Below are 17,805 nucleotides of genomic sequence, written 5' to 3'. Positions count from 1 at the left end.
TGTGTACCCTCAACCATGTAATTATCCCTCCATAAAATGACAAAAAATAACAAACCCTAACCAATTTTATTTTTATTCTAACAACCTATCCAATCAAAACAAGACACTTACCTACCCTATGTAACCTCCCTCACCACCCCATACCCCTACCCCTCACTTGTTCTTCAAATGAAAACCAATTGATATAAAAAATAAAAAGGGGGATCCATCTGGGGGATTCACAGGAAAAGGTCAAAAAGAGGACCTCACTTTTCTTTTTGGGACTTCATAGATATACCATAGACATACGCCACTTTAGGGGGGTTCTTTTTAGGGATCTTCTTCTTTCTTCCGAGGAGAACCTAAAAATCACGACTTTTTCTTCACCTGCGCGAGAGAGAGAACTGTGGAGGAAGTGAGAGAGAGACGTGAAGTGAGAGAGAGACGCGCGAGAGAGAGAGCTGTGAAGGGAGAGGGAGTCCAAAGAGGGATTTTGGGTTCTTCCACTTTTCTGATTATCATCATCATCTGGGGAGACAAAGACAGAGAGAGAGATGGAAAGGGATAGGGTGAGATGCGGAGTACAGTTTTTTCGTTAGGCTATCGCCGGAGTTGCTCATTGTTGGTCGATCTTCTCTGAATCTGGCTGGAAACAGGGAGGTTCACCGGAATCTGTTTGGGGTCTGTCGTCTCCATCTGCGGTTTAATCGAAATAGTCCCGAAGTTGTCAAAATTCCTTCAAATTTTGGATATCTTTAGCCGAAAAGATTGTAGGTTATTTTGTATTTCTTCTTTCTCAGGATTCAAATCAGTCCGTTCCTTATTTTTTAATACCGAGGTTGAAGTTTGTTTATCGTTGAGGTGCTATTCTGGAGTCCAAATCTGGGTTTTCTTTAACTTTATATTATCAACGAAATCGATTCTTTGAAGGTCCATTTCTTAAACTTTACTTTTTTTTTCATTATCTCAAATTTATTTAATGTTGTGACTTTGTGGTTGATTGGATTTTTGAGTAAATGTGATCGTTTATGGTGGATATGAGCGATTGGTGGGTTTAAATGTTTGGATCTTCATTGAGTGCAAGTATTTGATGTTGATTTCGGACTTTGAAAAGTGAATTAATAGTCGAAGCATATGTTAAACCTTTAGTTGAGGATGAATTTGGGGGCGGAATTGAGAAGTCGGTAAAAATGAGTGAACATAGATAGTGTTGGTTTGTTGTCATTTGCTTACTTCGGATAAAGTTTGTAAATGTGATAGATTTTCGATATGCTGAAATAATTAGGCGAAGTTTAAGCCCGGGTACGCAAATTTAGGATTAAGTTCTTGTTGAATGTTTGAATGTGGAATTTGAGTTGAATGGTTTGGTTTTAGTTTTCGCACTTGAAAAAATGTATTCATTTGGAAGGAAATGCCCCGAAGTATCTGTATATATTTATTCACCAGGGAGTGCCCCGAGGTATCTTGTACTCAGAGGACGTCTGTGATGAAGGCCCGAGGCATCAGTTAAAGCACGGGAGCGTAGTTAGAATTAGCGTAGGTTAGATAGGATTTATTTTTGTATTTTTATTTATTTTGGACTGTATAATTGGACTGAACACTATATTTTGGATTTATTTTATTTTCGTGTGTTTGGATGCTTGTTTATGTGTTTTATGTGGTTTATACGTTCTTAGTGTCAAAATTAGCCGATACACTTCACCAAATGACCGTGGTCAAACCACGAGACCGAGGGGTGCCTAACACCTTTCCCTCAGTCAACAAAATTCCTTAGTCGGAATCTCTGTTCGCTGATCAGTTTTAAAGTCGAAATCATTTTGAAAAGAATTTTTTAAAGGTGACTTGGCACACCGAATTATGTCAAGTGGCGACTCTGAGTTTTTAAATGTAAAAATAATCCTTTTTCAGAACAAATTTTCAACCTTTTGTCACTTTAATAATACGAACCCTTTCGAACCTTAAAATGAATCTTTTTTTTGGAGTTAAAAAAGGGGTGTGACAATGCCAATAATAAAATCTTTATAAGAAATGCATCTCAATGCAAGAGAATATGTGAAAGAAATGACAATCCTGCTAAGTCAAAAATAAATTTGACTGAAACAGATGATATAATTATTACGGTTATTTCAAAAATGAATATTGAGACCAATGTGAGAAATTAGGTGGTAGACTCTGGTGCTGATAGGCACATTTGTATAAATAAAAAGGATTTTGTATCATAGACCCAAGTTGAGAAAGAAGAAGAAATTATTTATCTTAGGACCTCGAGAATTATTCAACTTCTTGAAAAAGGTAAAGTTCTTCTCAAACTCACGTCTGATAAAACTTTGGCATTGAGTAATGTGTTGCATGTTCTAATATCAGAATTAATTGGATTTCTGTGGCATTATCAGGAAAAGTTGGAATAAAGGTTATATTTGGAAACAATAATGTTATATTAACTAAAAATAATATTCTTATTGGAAATGGACGCTGTAATCATGGATTATTTATGCTTAGTACTCATAATGATATTTCTAAAAATGCATCTACTTCTACTTATTTGATTGAGTCTATTTCTTTGTGGCATGCTAGATTGGGGACATGTTAATTTCTCTTATATAAAGAATATGCAATCACTTAGTTTAACATTTGATTTAACTCAAATAATTATGATAAATGTGAAATATGTGCTGAAGCTAAAATCACTAAAAAGTCATGTTTTCAGTTAATAGAGAAACTAAACTATTGTCTTTGATTCACGCTGATTTGGATGATTTAAAACAAACTATGACTAGAGGTAGAAAAAGATATTATGTAACTTTTATTGATGATTTTTCTAGATTCACTAAGTTATATTTACTTAGAAATAAAGATGATACATTTGATGCTTTTATTTCTTATAAAACTGAAGTTGAAATCATCTTAGTAGAAAAATCAAGAGAATTGGATCTGATAGAGGTGGAGAATACTTATCTTTAAATCCTTTTTTTGAAAAAAAAAGAAGAAATTATTCATGAAGTAACTTCGCCTTATTCGCCCGAGTCTAATGGTGTAGCTGAAAGAAAAAATAGGACATTATAAGAAATGATGAACTCTATGTTAATTAGCTCCAATGCACCTGATAATTTGTGGGGTGAAGTTATTTTACCTGCATGTCATTTACAAAATAGAATTCCTCATAAACGAACAAGTACAACCCTAGAAAGGTTATAAAACTAATTTAAAATATTTAAAAGTATGGGGGTATCTTGCTATAGTTCTTTTACCTGAACCTAAAAAGAGAAAACTGGATTCTAAAACTGCTGATTGCATGCTTATTGGATATGCTTAACATAGTGCTGCATATAGATTTCTTGTTTTGAAAAGTGATGTGCTAGATAGTAATACTATTATTGAGACAAAGAAAGCTAAATTCTTTGAAAATATTTTCTCCCTTTGTAAAAAAATATCTCACGCACTTATTGAAAAAGAAAATGAATCTACCTCTCATATTGAGGATTTGAGAAGGAGTAAATGGCCTAGAAAAGAATATTTTCCCTATGAAAATAACTTTCGAACCTTTCTTGTCGACAATGAACCATTAAATTATTTTGAACCTATATCTTCTTCTGATGCTAAATTTTAGAAAGAGGCAATAAAAATTGAAATTGATTCTATCATGAAAAATAATATATGGTTTTTAACTATTTCACCTCATGGTGCAAAACCTATTGGTTAAATATGAATTTTCAAAAGGAAATTTAATCCGGCTGGATCTATAGATAAATATAAATCTCGTTTAGTAGCTAAGGTTTTTCTCAAAAACAAAATATTGATTATTTTGATACATTTACACCAGTGACAAGAATTTCTTCTATTCGAATATTAATTGCTTTGGCATAGATTCATAAAATTTTTATCCATTTAATAGATGTAAAAACAACTTCCTTAAATGGTGATTTAGAAGAAGAAATTAATATGGTTCAACTTGAAGGATGTGTAGTTCCTGTATAAGAAAATAAAGTTTGCAAATTAATTAAATCTCTTTATGGCCTTAAACAAGCTCCTAAACAGTGACATAAGAGATTTGATCAAGTTTTAATAAAAGATGAATTTTCTTCTGTTAAAGTGGATAAATGTGTTTATACTAAAGTAGTAGACAATGATTATGTGATAATTTACTTATATGTTGATGACATGCTTATATTTGATACAAATTTAAATATTGTGCAAAGTATCAAATTATTTTTGTCTACTAACTTTGATATGAAAGATTTGAACGAAACAAATATGTTATTGGGAGTTAAAGTTATAAGAAGTGAAGATGGAATATGTTAACATAAGAACATTATGTTGAAAGGATTCTTAAGAAGTTTGAATATTGGGAGGCCTGATATAGCATACGTTGTGTGCGGATTGAGTAGATAAACTCATAACCCCAATAAAAAGCATTGATGAGACTAATGAAATATTTAAAAGGGACCATGAATTATAGCATTCTATACAGTGGATTTCCTTCTACTTTAGAAGGATATTGTGATGCAAATTGGATCTCTAATTCGGATAAGACAAAATCCACTAGTGGTTATGTATTCACGTTAGGTGGTGGTGTAGTATCGTGGAGATCAGGTAAACAGATGATTATTGCTAGATTAACTATGAAATCAGAGTTTGTAGCTCTAGAGTTAGCTGGTACTAAGGCTGAATGGCTAAGAAATTTCTTAGCGAATATTCCTTTTCAAAAGGATGATCTGCTGTCTAATATGCCTTTTAAAAAAGGATGATCTGATGTCTCCTGTGTATATACACTGTGATTGTCAAGCCGCATTGCTATTGTGAAGAATAATTCTTACTGTTGTAAGAGTAGACATATGGAATTGAGGCATGATGTTGTTAAGCAGCTACTGAGAGAGGGAATAATTTCCATAGATTATGTGAAGTCAGAATTAAATTTGGCCTATTCACTAACTAAATCTGTGGGAAGAAAATTAATTCTTTAAACCTCAAAAGAGATGGGGTTAAGGTTAATATGATTATCAGTAGAGATGATAACCCAACCTATGTGATTGGAGATCTCATGAAGTAGGTTCACATGGGTAATAACAAGTCGATTTTGACACTGAACTCTTATTGAGAGTACTTGAACTATTACTAAAATTGAAGGATGAGTTATTAACTCTTAATGAATTCATAGTCCTTATGGATGGTGTATCTAAAGCAGTGTACACTTGATGAATTCACCTATATGAGAAGCGGAATGAGGTCGTTCCTATGAGACTTTGGCCTAGTCTCTAGAGCTCTCATGAATACCAGGCACGCATATGGTCTATTGGCGCAAAATTCCGTTGACAGCAAAATTATGGTCAAAATGTGATTGATAAAGTCTTTGGCTTACAATAAGAGTTATTTGGTTCATAGAAATATTATATTTCACCAATAATTCTGTAAGTTAAATTTTATTAGTCTAAGTTTGATTCATAGTTCAAAAGACACCAAACCTATTGCATTTTGTCCATATAAATCCAACAAGTTAAATTCTTCTTACTTAAAAATTATTTTAAAATATATGAGGGATTGTTAGATATTTTAAAATAGTTAAAATGATATTTTAATTTTTACTTTGATAGAAAGTAAAATTTTAATGAAATAACAATAATAATTATTGGTGCTCAATTTTGACATGTGCAAAGTTAAGTACTTGGAGATCAAGTATTTTTCTTTGAGTGGTGATCAAGTATTATTTCTTTGTCCCAAAGAAAATATTATGCATGTGTTTATAATATTGCATTACACCTCCTCACTACTTCTATAAATTGGTAGACCATTTTCAAGCAAAAATGAACTAACACATTCTCTTTTCATTAATCTTATCATTCCCTAAAGTTTCTTTTTCTCTCTTATCTTAGTCTTATTTTATCCAATCATCTTTTTCTTTGGCATTTAACTTGTTGGTTTATATTTTATTTTGTTGATTCTTGTATCCTCTGATTAATTAGGGAAGACTTACATAATTTTAGATATCCTCTAATTAATCAGGGAAGCGCTTGTTTAATCCTGGGGAAATATTTCACATTGCGAAAATAGTTTCTTAGGACAGTTCCTGGCACGACTCAAGTATTTTATATATTACTTAAAATATTATAGTTATAATATTTTATTGTTATTATTATTATTGTTGTTGTTGCTGTTATTGTTATTATTGTGACTTGTCAATACTACTATATAAGAAATATTATTATTGTTACAGTTTATTTATTTTCACAATTGATATTGAAATCTATTATTGTTTTCCAACAGTTATAATTTTTTTTCTCATAATTTATATTAAATCTAACAACTAGAATATGTTAGATATTAGCCAGAGACTAAGTCAGTATTTGACAAAAAAACTATGAATTTATCTTTAAATATCTGTTTAGTCTTGAAGTTTGATTAGATTTTGAAAAAAATGATCTTCAAATATTTTAATTTCTCAAAAATTGATTTTCAGGACTTCTACTCACAATATTTCGAGCTTTTTTCAAGTAAAATGATATTCAAAGACAACATTACATTTTAAAAATCATAACTTCAAAAACTCAAATTTCAACTTCAAAATTATGATCAAACGGAAGCTAAAACTGCTCAACATCAACAACACCACACCTAGTTTAATCCACAAATAAATCTGGAGAAGATAGAATATACATAGATCTTACCTCTGCCTCAAAGATAGAGAGACTATTTTTGATACCCTTGGCTCAAGAAAAATATAATTCAAAAAAATCTAGGAAAAAATTAAAGTACAAAAATAATTGATCGTAACAAAAACTGCTCACTTCTAACAAATTTAAATAACCAAGATTAATCAAAAATATATTTTTAATAAATTACTTCCCCATTTCTAAATACGTGTATATTTATCATCATGTCTCTTTTGTGCAAGAGCAAAAGGGGCGGCTAGGTTCCTCTGCAGCTACTAGTACAGAATCATTCTAATTTTCAATTACAATATAAATGAACAATTAAAAAAGGTAAAGTGAATTTGAACATAAAATTTTAATAGTTTAATTGATTGATTGTATGAATATTTATCTTTTTGATGAGGGTTTAATTTCTTACGTTATAATCCGAGGAATTAAGATTTCTTATCCATTTATAAAATAAAATTTTAAAAAATAATCTTTTCAAATTTCTTATGTGTAAAAATAAAGATCTATTACATGTAAAAGTAAAACTCTCACGTAAAAAGAAGATAAAAATGAATACTCGTCCCCCGTTAAAATAAAAATAAAAAAAAAGAAAATTCAAGCTTATAGTGATGCTATCCATTTTCATGTATATCGACATCCCAAATATTAATTTAGTGTACGTACTTTGCACGTGTGTCTTGAATTAATTAATAAGTATAATATTTCAAACAATGCTACAAAAAGTTATAGTGTTTTTCTATAACAAACATTAGCCGACTTGAATCAAAATCAAAATAAGATGGCTATATATTAATGGATAAAATACACTAATAAACTAAGAAAAAACAACTATTTTTTGGGAAGATCAATTTTAAGTTTTACTGTTCTACTTCAAATTTATCACGACATGCGTGAAGCTTAGTGGGGCAAAACTTTTATATTTAAACGAAAAAAAAGTAGAGATAAACCTTTAATTTCGCCCCTACTTCATCTAGCAGCGCACATGCATATATTGGTAATGTAAATTTTACTTTGATATCTTCACCCTCTTTAGTATTTGCATAACTTGGATACAACATTTTTCAATTATAATAGAAACTCAACGCTCCTCTATGAGTTTAAAAAATATATGATTATGATGGTCAACTTTGTTCAGGAAAATACTCGCTCAAGAGTATCTTGTTCTTCTATTAGTCATTTTTTTTTTGACCCACGATAACTTAATTCTCATTAACTTATTTGTTCTATTTTTTACCTTTTTTGTGGTACACAGTTTGATTCCTCTTAATTTACTTGTTCCTTTTTTTTGTGCTATAATTATAAAAATTTATATTTAAACAAAAAAAAAAGTAGAGATAAACGTTAAATCCCCCCCCCCCCACTTCATCCAGCAGCGCACATGCATATACTGGTAATGTAAATTTTACTTTGATATCCTTGCCCTCTTTAGTATTTGCATAAGTTGGATATAACATTTTTCAATTATAATAGAAACTCAACGCTCCTCTATGAGTTTAACAAACATGTGATTATGATGGTCAAGTTTGTTCAGGAAAATACTCGCTCAAGAGTATCTTGTTCTTCTATTAGTCATTTCTTTTTCGACCCACGATAACTTAATTATCATTAACTTGTTTGTTCCTTTTTTTTTTTACCTTTTTTGTGGTACACAATTTGATTCCTGTTAATTTATTTGTTATTTTTTTGTGCTATAATAATAGAAATTTATATTTAAACAAAAAAAAGTAGAGATAAACCTTTAATTTTTCCCCTACTTCATCCAGCAGCGCACATGCATATCTTGGTAATGTAAATTTTACTTTGATATCCTCTCCCTCTTTAGTATTTGCATAAGTTGGATTGTAACACCCCAAAAATGGGTCTCGAGCCTTCAAACGGTGCTCAAGACTACGAGTAGCCTTAAGCTAACCCCGTCTGCCTTTTACTGAGCCTAAATCTCATAATAAGGAAATATAGATATAACATCAAAACTAGAATGCAAAAATCTGTCTGAGCTGACTGAGAATATCTAAATATAATCTCTAAAAAATACTAGACTCAAGAGTCTGATCAACCAATACTGACAGTCTGAATCATAATCTAGCAGTCTGACAAGCCTCTACTACTAATGCTAGAGAGTCATTGGGACAAACCCCCAACTGACTCGAACTATCTGCAAATACTGAATCGTTTATACTAATAAGCTGAAAAACTGAAAGACTAAGTCCCCGAACTATGAGGACTCACCAACTGGCGGGATATTGATGGAGATGCTCAAAATCACTCACATTGTTGAAACTGAGAACCTACATTATGAGACAATGTACCACATAGATGTATATGTGGATCAGTACTTTGAGAATGTACTGAGTATATGGGGGTGAATACATAAGTAAAATAATATCTCAATGTCATCACAATTTATAAAATAATGCATGCTAAATGTAAATGACTTACATAAGCTGAAATATCTGAAAACTGTAAATCATAATCAAGAATAGCAAAACATGTTGCATAAATCTAGTGAGTCATAACATTTAGTTTCTAAAAGTTGTACTGGTATTCTATCTTTAAATCATACTATCTAAGTGTAGAAAGAGTTCACTTCTATATCTGTAAACTGAAAACTGAAATCTCATAGCTAAAGCCATATGTAAAGCAATATCTGAAAAAACTGTGAGCCTTTACAATTAGTTTCTAACAGCTGTTCTGTTAAAATTATTCTGAAAGTCTTTACTGTTAGGATGTAGGGAATTCTTTTAAAAGCTTTCTGTAAGGTTACTCTTTTTTGTAGGGAGGTTCTTCTAACCGACATAAACCATGTGAGCTATCATGGAGTCCAACACCTAGTTTCCTTATGGAAAAACCTCACGTTGGGGAGAGGGGTCGTACTCTTTTCAAAGAGTATAACCCAATCTAAGTGATCGCATTTGTATCTGTCATCAATATAGAAATGAGAATATTCTGATAATCTGAACCTACGTTGGCTCGTAGTTCTGGTAATGAGAAAATACCCAACTCGGTGCTAAATACTACTCCCTTTAATCTATATGCTCATTCTGTTGGAAATCCACTTTAAAATCTAGTATAATGATTTATTACGGAGACCAAATTTATGTTTGTTAAGTTAAACTATAGTCTGAAACTGAAAACTGGATTTCATATCTAAGCTGTGATCAAAAGATCAAATCTGTATCGAAAATCTGAAACTAATCTAGTCATAAATTTCTTATAGCACAATCAATCGTGAAACAACAATATTTAATTAGGGCTTAGTGACCCATGCAACAAACTCATGTTTAAACATCATAATGTTCATGCTTGATAATGTAATTATTGATAATTCAACTCAAAATCTAGAATTTACTGCAATACGTATGAAAATATGAAATTATACATGCAATTCAACTTCTAAATCACTTGAAATCTCAAAATCTTGCAAATAACAATAATGGGTTTGAAACCTAATTTAAATCACATGTAAATTCATCTAAAATCATGTAAATTTGTAATTAAAATTAGCTTTGGGACAATGATGAAAGAATTATCCTTGTTCATAAATCCCACATACCTTAATTGATGCAATTACTAAGAAAGCTTGAACTTGAATCCCTATTTGTGCTGTTGAAGATGAATTCTTGAATCTCTTGATTTGGAAATCCTTAATTTTGAGCTATCTTGGAAAAAGAATGGAGGAATTTGGATTTTTTGGAGAGTAAGTTTTGAGCTCTAGGGTTTTCTTTGAGAGGGGATTGATGAAAAGTGTGCATAGAATGCTTAGAATAGGTTTAATTCTGTGTTATTCACGACTTGGGGTTTTGGGAATTGACTAAATTTTGCTTTTAAAATCAACTTTGAAAAACTGGAATCCCGATTTTGCACACCACCGTGATGCACCACTATTGCGGTGTCTTACTGGAAAAAGGACGATCGCAATTTTGACCCTTGGCACGACGCGGTATAATCACGTTGGGCTACTGGAAAAGGGATAAGACCCATTTTTGTCATTGCTGCGACTCGCTGAAATCGCATCGCCTCATTGGAAAAAAGACGAGTGGGAACTGGACTTTCATTGTGATGCAACATAATCGTGGTGCTCTACTGGATTTTGACAATTGCGAAATCATCCTTCACCGCGATGCGGTGCCTGTCAAAATGCCATACATTTTTACTAAAAATGCCATAACTTCTCAACCGAGTATCGAATTAAGGTAAAATTGGTATCGTTGGAAAGTTGAGCCAATTATCTACACATTGGTGGGTCTAGAACATGAAAATTCTACATGTATCAAGATTTATTCATTTTCAAAGCTAACCCTTGACATTCTAGGAGCTAAACTGAGCTAGGAAAAAGTATGGGGTATTACAATATCTCCCCCTTGGAAACATTTGTCCTCGAATGTGGCTAGTAAAACTGGAAATACTGAGGAATCGAGGCTATATACTGACATGCACAACTGAACAAATTGCATGACTGAATCTAACATGTCGAGCTACTAAACTAATCTGTGAGTGCATGAATTTACATGAAGATAATTATATGGTTGAATCTGAGACTAGGAAAAGAATTGAATTAAGGAAGATTGTTACCTTTGGCTGAATCTGAGTTAGTGGGGAAATGGTGAGGATACTTGGTACGCATGTCTGCTTCTGCTTCCCAAGTAGCACCCTTAACAGATTGATTTTGCCATAGAACTTTGACCAAGGGAACTTCTTTGTTCCTTAGTCTACGAATCTGATGATCAAGAATCTCTACTAGAACTTCTTTGTATGAGAAGCTATTCTGAATATCTGTACTTTCTAAAGGGACTATAACGGTTGAATCATCCATGAACTTTTTTAATAAGGACATATGGAACACTGGATTAACTGACGACAAGTCTGCGGGTAGCTCAAGATCATAAGCTACCTTCCCAATACGACTCAAAATCCTGTAGGGGCCTACATATCGGGTACTAAGCTTCACCTTTTTGCCAAATTTCTTCATCCCCTTCATGGGTGAAACTTTCAAGTACACAATATTATCTACTCCAAACTCAACATCTCTCCTTCTTACGTCTGCATAATATTTCTGATAACTCTGGGATGCTTTCAATTTCTCTCGAATCAACTGAACTTTCTCCATAACTTCAAACACCATATCTGTCCCAATCAAAGAGGCATCACCCACTTCGAACCAATCGACTGGCGATCTACATCTCCCCCATAAAGATTCTCAAACGGGGCCATCTAAATACTAGAATAGTAACTGTTATTATAGGAAAACTCAATCAACGGCAAATGGTCATCCCAACTGACTTTGAAGTCAAGAAAACATGCCCTCAACATATCTTCTAAAGTCTGAATGGTCCTTTCTGCCTGACCATCTATCTATGGATGACAAGCTGAACCGAGATGAACTTGGGTACCAAGACCCTTCTGAAAGGCTTTCCAAAACTGAGAGGTAAGCTGAGTACCCCTATCTGAGATGATGGACAACAGAACTCCATCCAATCTAACCAGCTCTCTGATGAATAGCTTAGCATAATCTTCAGCTGTGTAGGACATGTAAACTGGCAAGAAATAAGCTGACTTGGTCAATCTGTCTACAATAACCCAAATCGAATCATGCTGACGACGCAAATGGGGTAATCCAGTCACAAAGTCCATATTTACCTCTTCCCACTTCCAAGTAGGAATACCAAATCCCTACAATATGCCACCAGGTCTCTGGTGCTCTACCTTAACCTGTTGGCAAATTGCACATTTGGCCATAAATCCTGCTATATCTTTCTTCATACCACTCTACTAATAAACTTCCCGCAAGTCGCAGTATATCTTGGTAGCCCCTAGATGAATGGAATAACGCGCACCATGCGCTTCTACCATAATCCGCTGCTTTAAATCATTAAAACATGGCACACATAATCTACTCTGGTATCTCAACACACCATCTCCCCTTTGGGAGAAAACTTCTACCTTTTGGTCTTTAACTAAACCCTTCAGCTTGACCAAACTAAGATCCTTATCCTACTTCTCTTTAACTTCAGAAGCTAGACAAGATTCGGAACTACTTTGGACTCAAATATTCCCTTCAGCTGAGTCAACCAATATCACGCTCAATATAGCTAACTGATGAACTTCTCAAACTAGCTCTCTCTTATCATTCTCCATATGAGCAACACTGCCCATATATAATCTACTAAGGGCGTCTTCCACTATATTAGCCTTGCCCGGATAATATAGCACACTCATGTCATAATCCTTCAACAATTCTAACCACCTTCTCTGACGAAGATTTAACTTCCTCTGAGTAAACACATACTGCAAACTTTTGTGGTTCGTAAACACATCAACATGCACCCCATAAAGATAGTGCCTCCATATTTTTAATATAAACACAACAACAGCTAACTCAAGATCATGGGTAGGGCAGTTCTTTTCAATAGACTTAAGCTGTCTAGAGGCATAGGCTATAACCTTACCTCTCTGTATCAAAACACAACCCAGATCGATCCTAGAAGCATAACAATAGACAACGAACCCATCTGTACCATCAGGTAATGCTAAAACTGGGACTGAAGTGAGTCGAGTCTTCAACTCCTGAAAACTCTTCTCATAGGAATTTGATCACTGAAACTTAACTTTATTTTAGGTCAATCTAGACATAGGGGAGAAATAGGTCTAGGCCAATTCCTTACTGCTTCTGTCTTTTGGAGATCAACCCTAATACCATCACTGGAAACAATATGATCGAGAAAAGAGACTGATCTTAGATAAAATTCACATTTGCTGAACTAGGCGAACAATTGGCGATCTATAAAGTTTACAACACAATTCTAAGGTGTCTGCATGATCATCCTCACTACGATAATAGACAAGAATACCATGTATAAGGACTACGACAGACATGTCCAAATACTGTTTGAACACTCTGTTCTTCAAGTTCATGAAGACTGCGGGGGTATTGGTAAGACCAAATGACATGACTAGAAACTAGAAATGACCATAACAGATTCTTAAAGTTGTCTTTGAAATGTCACATTCCCTTACTCTAAGCTGATCATAGCTAGATCTAAGGTCTAACTTGGAGAAATAACTTGCACCTTGGAGCTGATCGAATAAGTCATCAATCCTAGGAAGATTATATTTGTTTTTTACTGTGACTTTATTCAGCTGACGAGAGTTAATGCACATTCGCAAAGAACCATTTTTTTCGCACGAACAGGATGGGAGCACCCCATGAAGAAACAATGGGCCTTATGAAACCTTTATCTAAAAGGTCCTTAAGCTGCTCTTTTAACTCTTTAAGCTCGGCTGGAGCCATATAATATGGAGAAATAGAGATAGGCTAAGTATCTGGAAGAAGGTCAATACCAAATTCTATTTCCCTATCGGGAGGTATCCCTGGCAAATCTTTCACTACTAGAAAACATTATTTTTCGCGGCTAATGTAGTCTAAATGTGGTGGAAAATTAAGGTAGTTTTGACTATTTTTCGACTATTTCATGGTAGTCAGAATATAACTTGTCAGAAAAATATTTTCGACTACTATAGTCGGAAATTTTTGACTACTTTTGTTGAAAATGTAGTCGGATAAAAACAACAACAATAACAATAACAAACCCAGTGTATTCCCACATAGTGCGGTCTGGGGAGGGTAAGATGTACACAATCCATACCACTACCTCCAAAGAAGTAGAAAGGTTGTTTTCGATAGACCCCCGGCTCAAGATAAGGAATAATAATCAAATCCATAATAAAGCATGGAACATGATGACTTAACATAAATACGACACCCACAAGTAATAGTAACCAAAGAAAAGTAAAAATATCATAATATAGCATGAAACAAGGTGTCTTAGCAAGAATAATACACCTACTAAGTAATACCCTGCACTAGCGACCCAAACTGACACTAGCCTTCTATCCTAATCCGCGTCCTCCAGATCTTCCTATCTAGGGTCATGTCCTCAGTAAACTATAACTGCTCTATGTCCTGCCTAATAACCCCTTTCCCTTACTTCTTTGACCTACCCTTACCCCACCTAAAACCATCCAAAATCTAGCCTCTTACATCTACGAACCGGGGCATCCGTGCCCCTCTTCATCACGTTTCCGAACTATCTCAGTCAAACTTTCCGCATCTTGTCCTCCACCGAAGTCACTCCAAACTTTTCCCGAATAGTCTCATTCCAAACTCAATCACCCCTAGTTAGCCCACACATCCAACTCAACATCCGTATTTCTGCCACCTTCATTTTTTAAATGTAGGTGTTCTTGAATGGCTACACTCTTCTCCGTACAATATGACCGGACGGACTGTCACCTTATAGAATTTGCCTTTAAGCTTGGGTGGCACCTTTTTGTCACACAACACCCCCGATGCGAGCTTCCACTTCATCCATCCCGCCCCAATACGGTGTGAGACATCCTTGTTAATCTTACTATTCCCCTGAATCATGGGCCCGAGATACTTGGAACTATCCCTCTTACACACCACCTGTGAATCCAACCTTACTACCACCTTGTTCTCCTACCTCACGTCATTCAACTTGCATTCCAAATATTCTGTCTTGCTCATACTCAACCTGAACCCTTTGGACTCAAGAGTCTGCCTCCACACCTCTAATTTATCATTCACACCCTCTCGCGTCTCATCAATCACAATTACATCATCTGTAAAAATCATACACCAAGGCACCTCTCCTTGGATACGCCGCGCCAACACATCCATCACCAAAGCAAATAAAACTGGGCTAAGAGTAGATCCCTGATGCAAACCTGTCAAGATAGGAAATGCTCTGAATTTCCTCCTGCTGTTCTCACTTGGGTATTAGCTCTATCATACATGTCCTTGATAGCTCTGTTATATGCCATCGGGACCCTACTCACCTCCAAGCATCTCCAAAGAACCTCCCTAGGGACTTTGTTGTACACTTTCTCCAAGTCGATAAACACCATGTGCAGGTCTTTCTTCCTTTCCCTATACTGTTCTACCAGCCTATGCACCAGGTGAACTGCCTCCGTCGTTGAGCGCTCGGGCATAAATCTAAACTAGTTCTCCGAAAGATACACTATCCTTCTCAACCTTACCTCGACCACTCTCTCCCAAATCTTCAGTGTAACTCAATAACTTAATACCCCTAAAGTTGTTGGAACTCTGAATGTCACCCTTGTTCTTATATAGAAGGATCATAGTGCTCTATCTCCAAGCCTCGGGCATTTTCTCTGTTTTGAAAATGCAATTAAATAATCCAGTTAACCACCTCACCAGAAAACTTCCAAAAATCCACAGGAATCTCATCTGGCCCCGTCGCCCTATCTCTTTGCATCCTGAGAACAACCTCTCTAACCTCCTCCACCTTAAAACGTCTACAATAACTAAAATCTCGACACTCCTCTGAGTGCTCCAGCTCCCCTAACATAATAGCTCTATCACCTTCATCATTTAATAGCCTATGAAAAAATGACTGCCATCTTTTCTTAATGTGACCGTCCTCCACCAACACTCTTCCATCCTTCCCCTTAATGCAATTCACCTGATCGAGGTCACGGCCCTTCCTCTCCCTAGCCTTAGCGAGCCTAAACAATCTCTTTTCCCCTCCTATATTTCCATCTTAGCTGTCGTAACTGCTAACTTAGCCTTCTTCCTAGCTAACTTGTACTCTTTCCTGTTTACCCATTTCTCTTTTTCATCCTTACTCTCAGCCAACTTAGCATACGCCCCTTTCTTAGTCTCTACTTTCTTCTTAACTTCTTCATTCCACTACCAATCAGTGGCCCCTGGAAATACCCAATACCTTACTAGCATTTTTCCTAATGCACCTACCCACCCTATCCTACATATTATCCACATCCCTTCTACACTCTCACCCCCTATTCCTGTCACCTTCTCTCCTATCTTCCACAAATTCACCAGCATTAAGCCGCCCCACTTAATTCTAGATCGATCCTCCCCACCCCTTCTCTTTCTATCCTTCTTTATACCCAAGTCCATCACCAAGGGCCTATGCTAGGTTGAAAGATTCTCACTCGAAATGATCTTACTGTCTTTACACAACACCCTATCCCCTTTTCTAAGCAACAAAAAGTCAATTTGGGTCTTGGCTATCATGCTTTAGAAGGTGATCAGTGATCGTCCTTCTTTGAAAAGCTCAAATTCACCACCACCAACCCAAAGGACCTCGCAAAATCCAATAGAGAAGCTCCCTCTTTATTTCTCTGCCCAAAACCAAAACCACCATGTACATCGCCAAAGCCTTTTGGTAATGCCTCGATGTGCCCATTGAAATCACCTGCTACAGCAATCTTCTCCGAGCCAGGCATGCCTCTCACCACCTCATCCAAAGCCTCCCAAAACTGCATCTTCTCCTTCCCATCCAAGCCCACCTATAGCGCATAAACACTACACACATTCAGGGTAAATCCCCAAATGACCAACTTAATAGTCATCAACCTATCGCTGATCCTCTTAACCTCCACTACCTGACCTCTAAGCTCTTCATCTACTAAGATGCCAACTCCATTCCTACTTCCCTCGCTCCCAGAGTACCAAAGCTTGTAACCATCCACATCCCTAGCCTTAGACCATGCCCGCTTAGTCTCTTGGACATACGCAATGTTAATCCTCCTCTTTCTAAGAATCTTCACAAGCTCTATGGGCTTACCCTGGAGAGTCACTATATTCCAAGACTCAACCCTCATCCTACTAACTCTAGCATTATGTCTTCCTCTACCGCCCTTAACACCAAACCTTGGCCCCCCTCCCATACCCGCCCTTCTCTCTGCCCCTACTGTAACGCCTTGAATCTGGTACCCAAAATGCTACATGGTGCCCATGACCCCGAAGGACCACCAGCTAACCCATGACTGATATCTATAAACTGAGCACTAAATAATAGTAATAATATCATAAATGCAAAAACATGAACTGAAAGGCCATAAGGTTCAATACTAGTACATAACTAAAAAATATGGCATAATAATACCAAAACAACTGAGATAATTATCTAAACATACTGTAGTCTGAAAGCCTCTAAACTGCCTGAATAAGGAGTTGATGGGACATGTCCCCAACTAACTCCAATTACTGAAATAAATTAAAAACTGAAATAGTAATGTGATCATCATGTCCTCGAAGGATGAGGACTCACTGCTAACTCTGATCACTGAACTGGGACGCTACTAGTTCTCTGGAGCTCGTGTTTCTAAA

The 17,805-nt window shown here is 35.4% G+C and overlaps 1 protein-coding gene across 1 annotated transcript; it reads right to left on the bottom strand.

Moving 5' to 3' along the window:
* Positions 1–16,721: 16,721 nt before the first annotated feature.
* On the bottom strand, positions 16,722–17,363 carry LOC124897932. The gene is made up of 2 exons (XM_047411555.1): positions 17,187–17,363; positions 16,722–16,982 (listed from the first exon to the last, which is right to left on the bottom strand). The coding sequence occupies exons 1-2, from the start codon at positions 17,361–17,363 to the stop codon at positions 16,722–16,724; spliced, it is 438 nt and encodes a 145-aa protein (XP_047267511.1).
* Positions 17,364–17,805: the final 442 nt, after the last annotated feature.

This window comes from Capsicum annuum, chromosome 4, assembly GCF_002878395.1.
Source record: "Capsicum annuum cultivar UCD-10X-F1 chromosome 4, UCD10Xv1.1, whole genome shotgun sequence".
Lineage (NCBI taxonomy): Eukaryota > Viridiplantae > Streptophyta > Magnoliopsida > Solanales > Solanaceae > Capsicum > Capsicum annuum.
The sequence above is the reverse complement of the archived record's forward strand: the minus strand, read 5'-3'. Positions and strand labels throughout refer to the sequence as shown.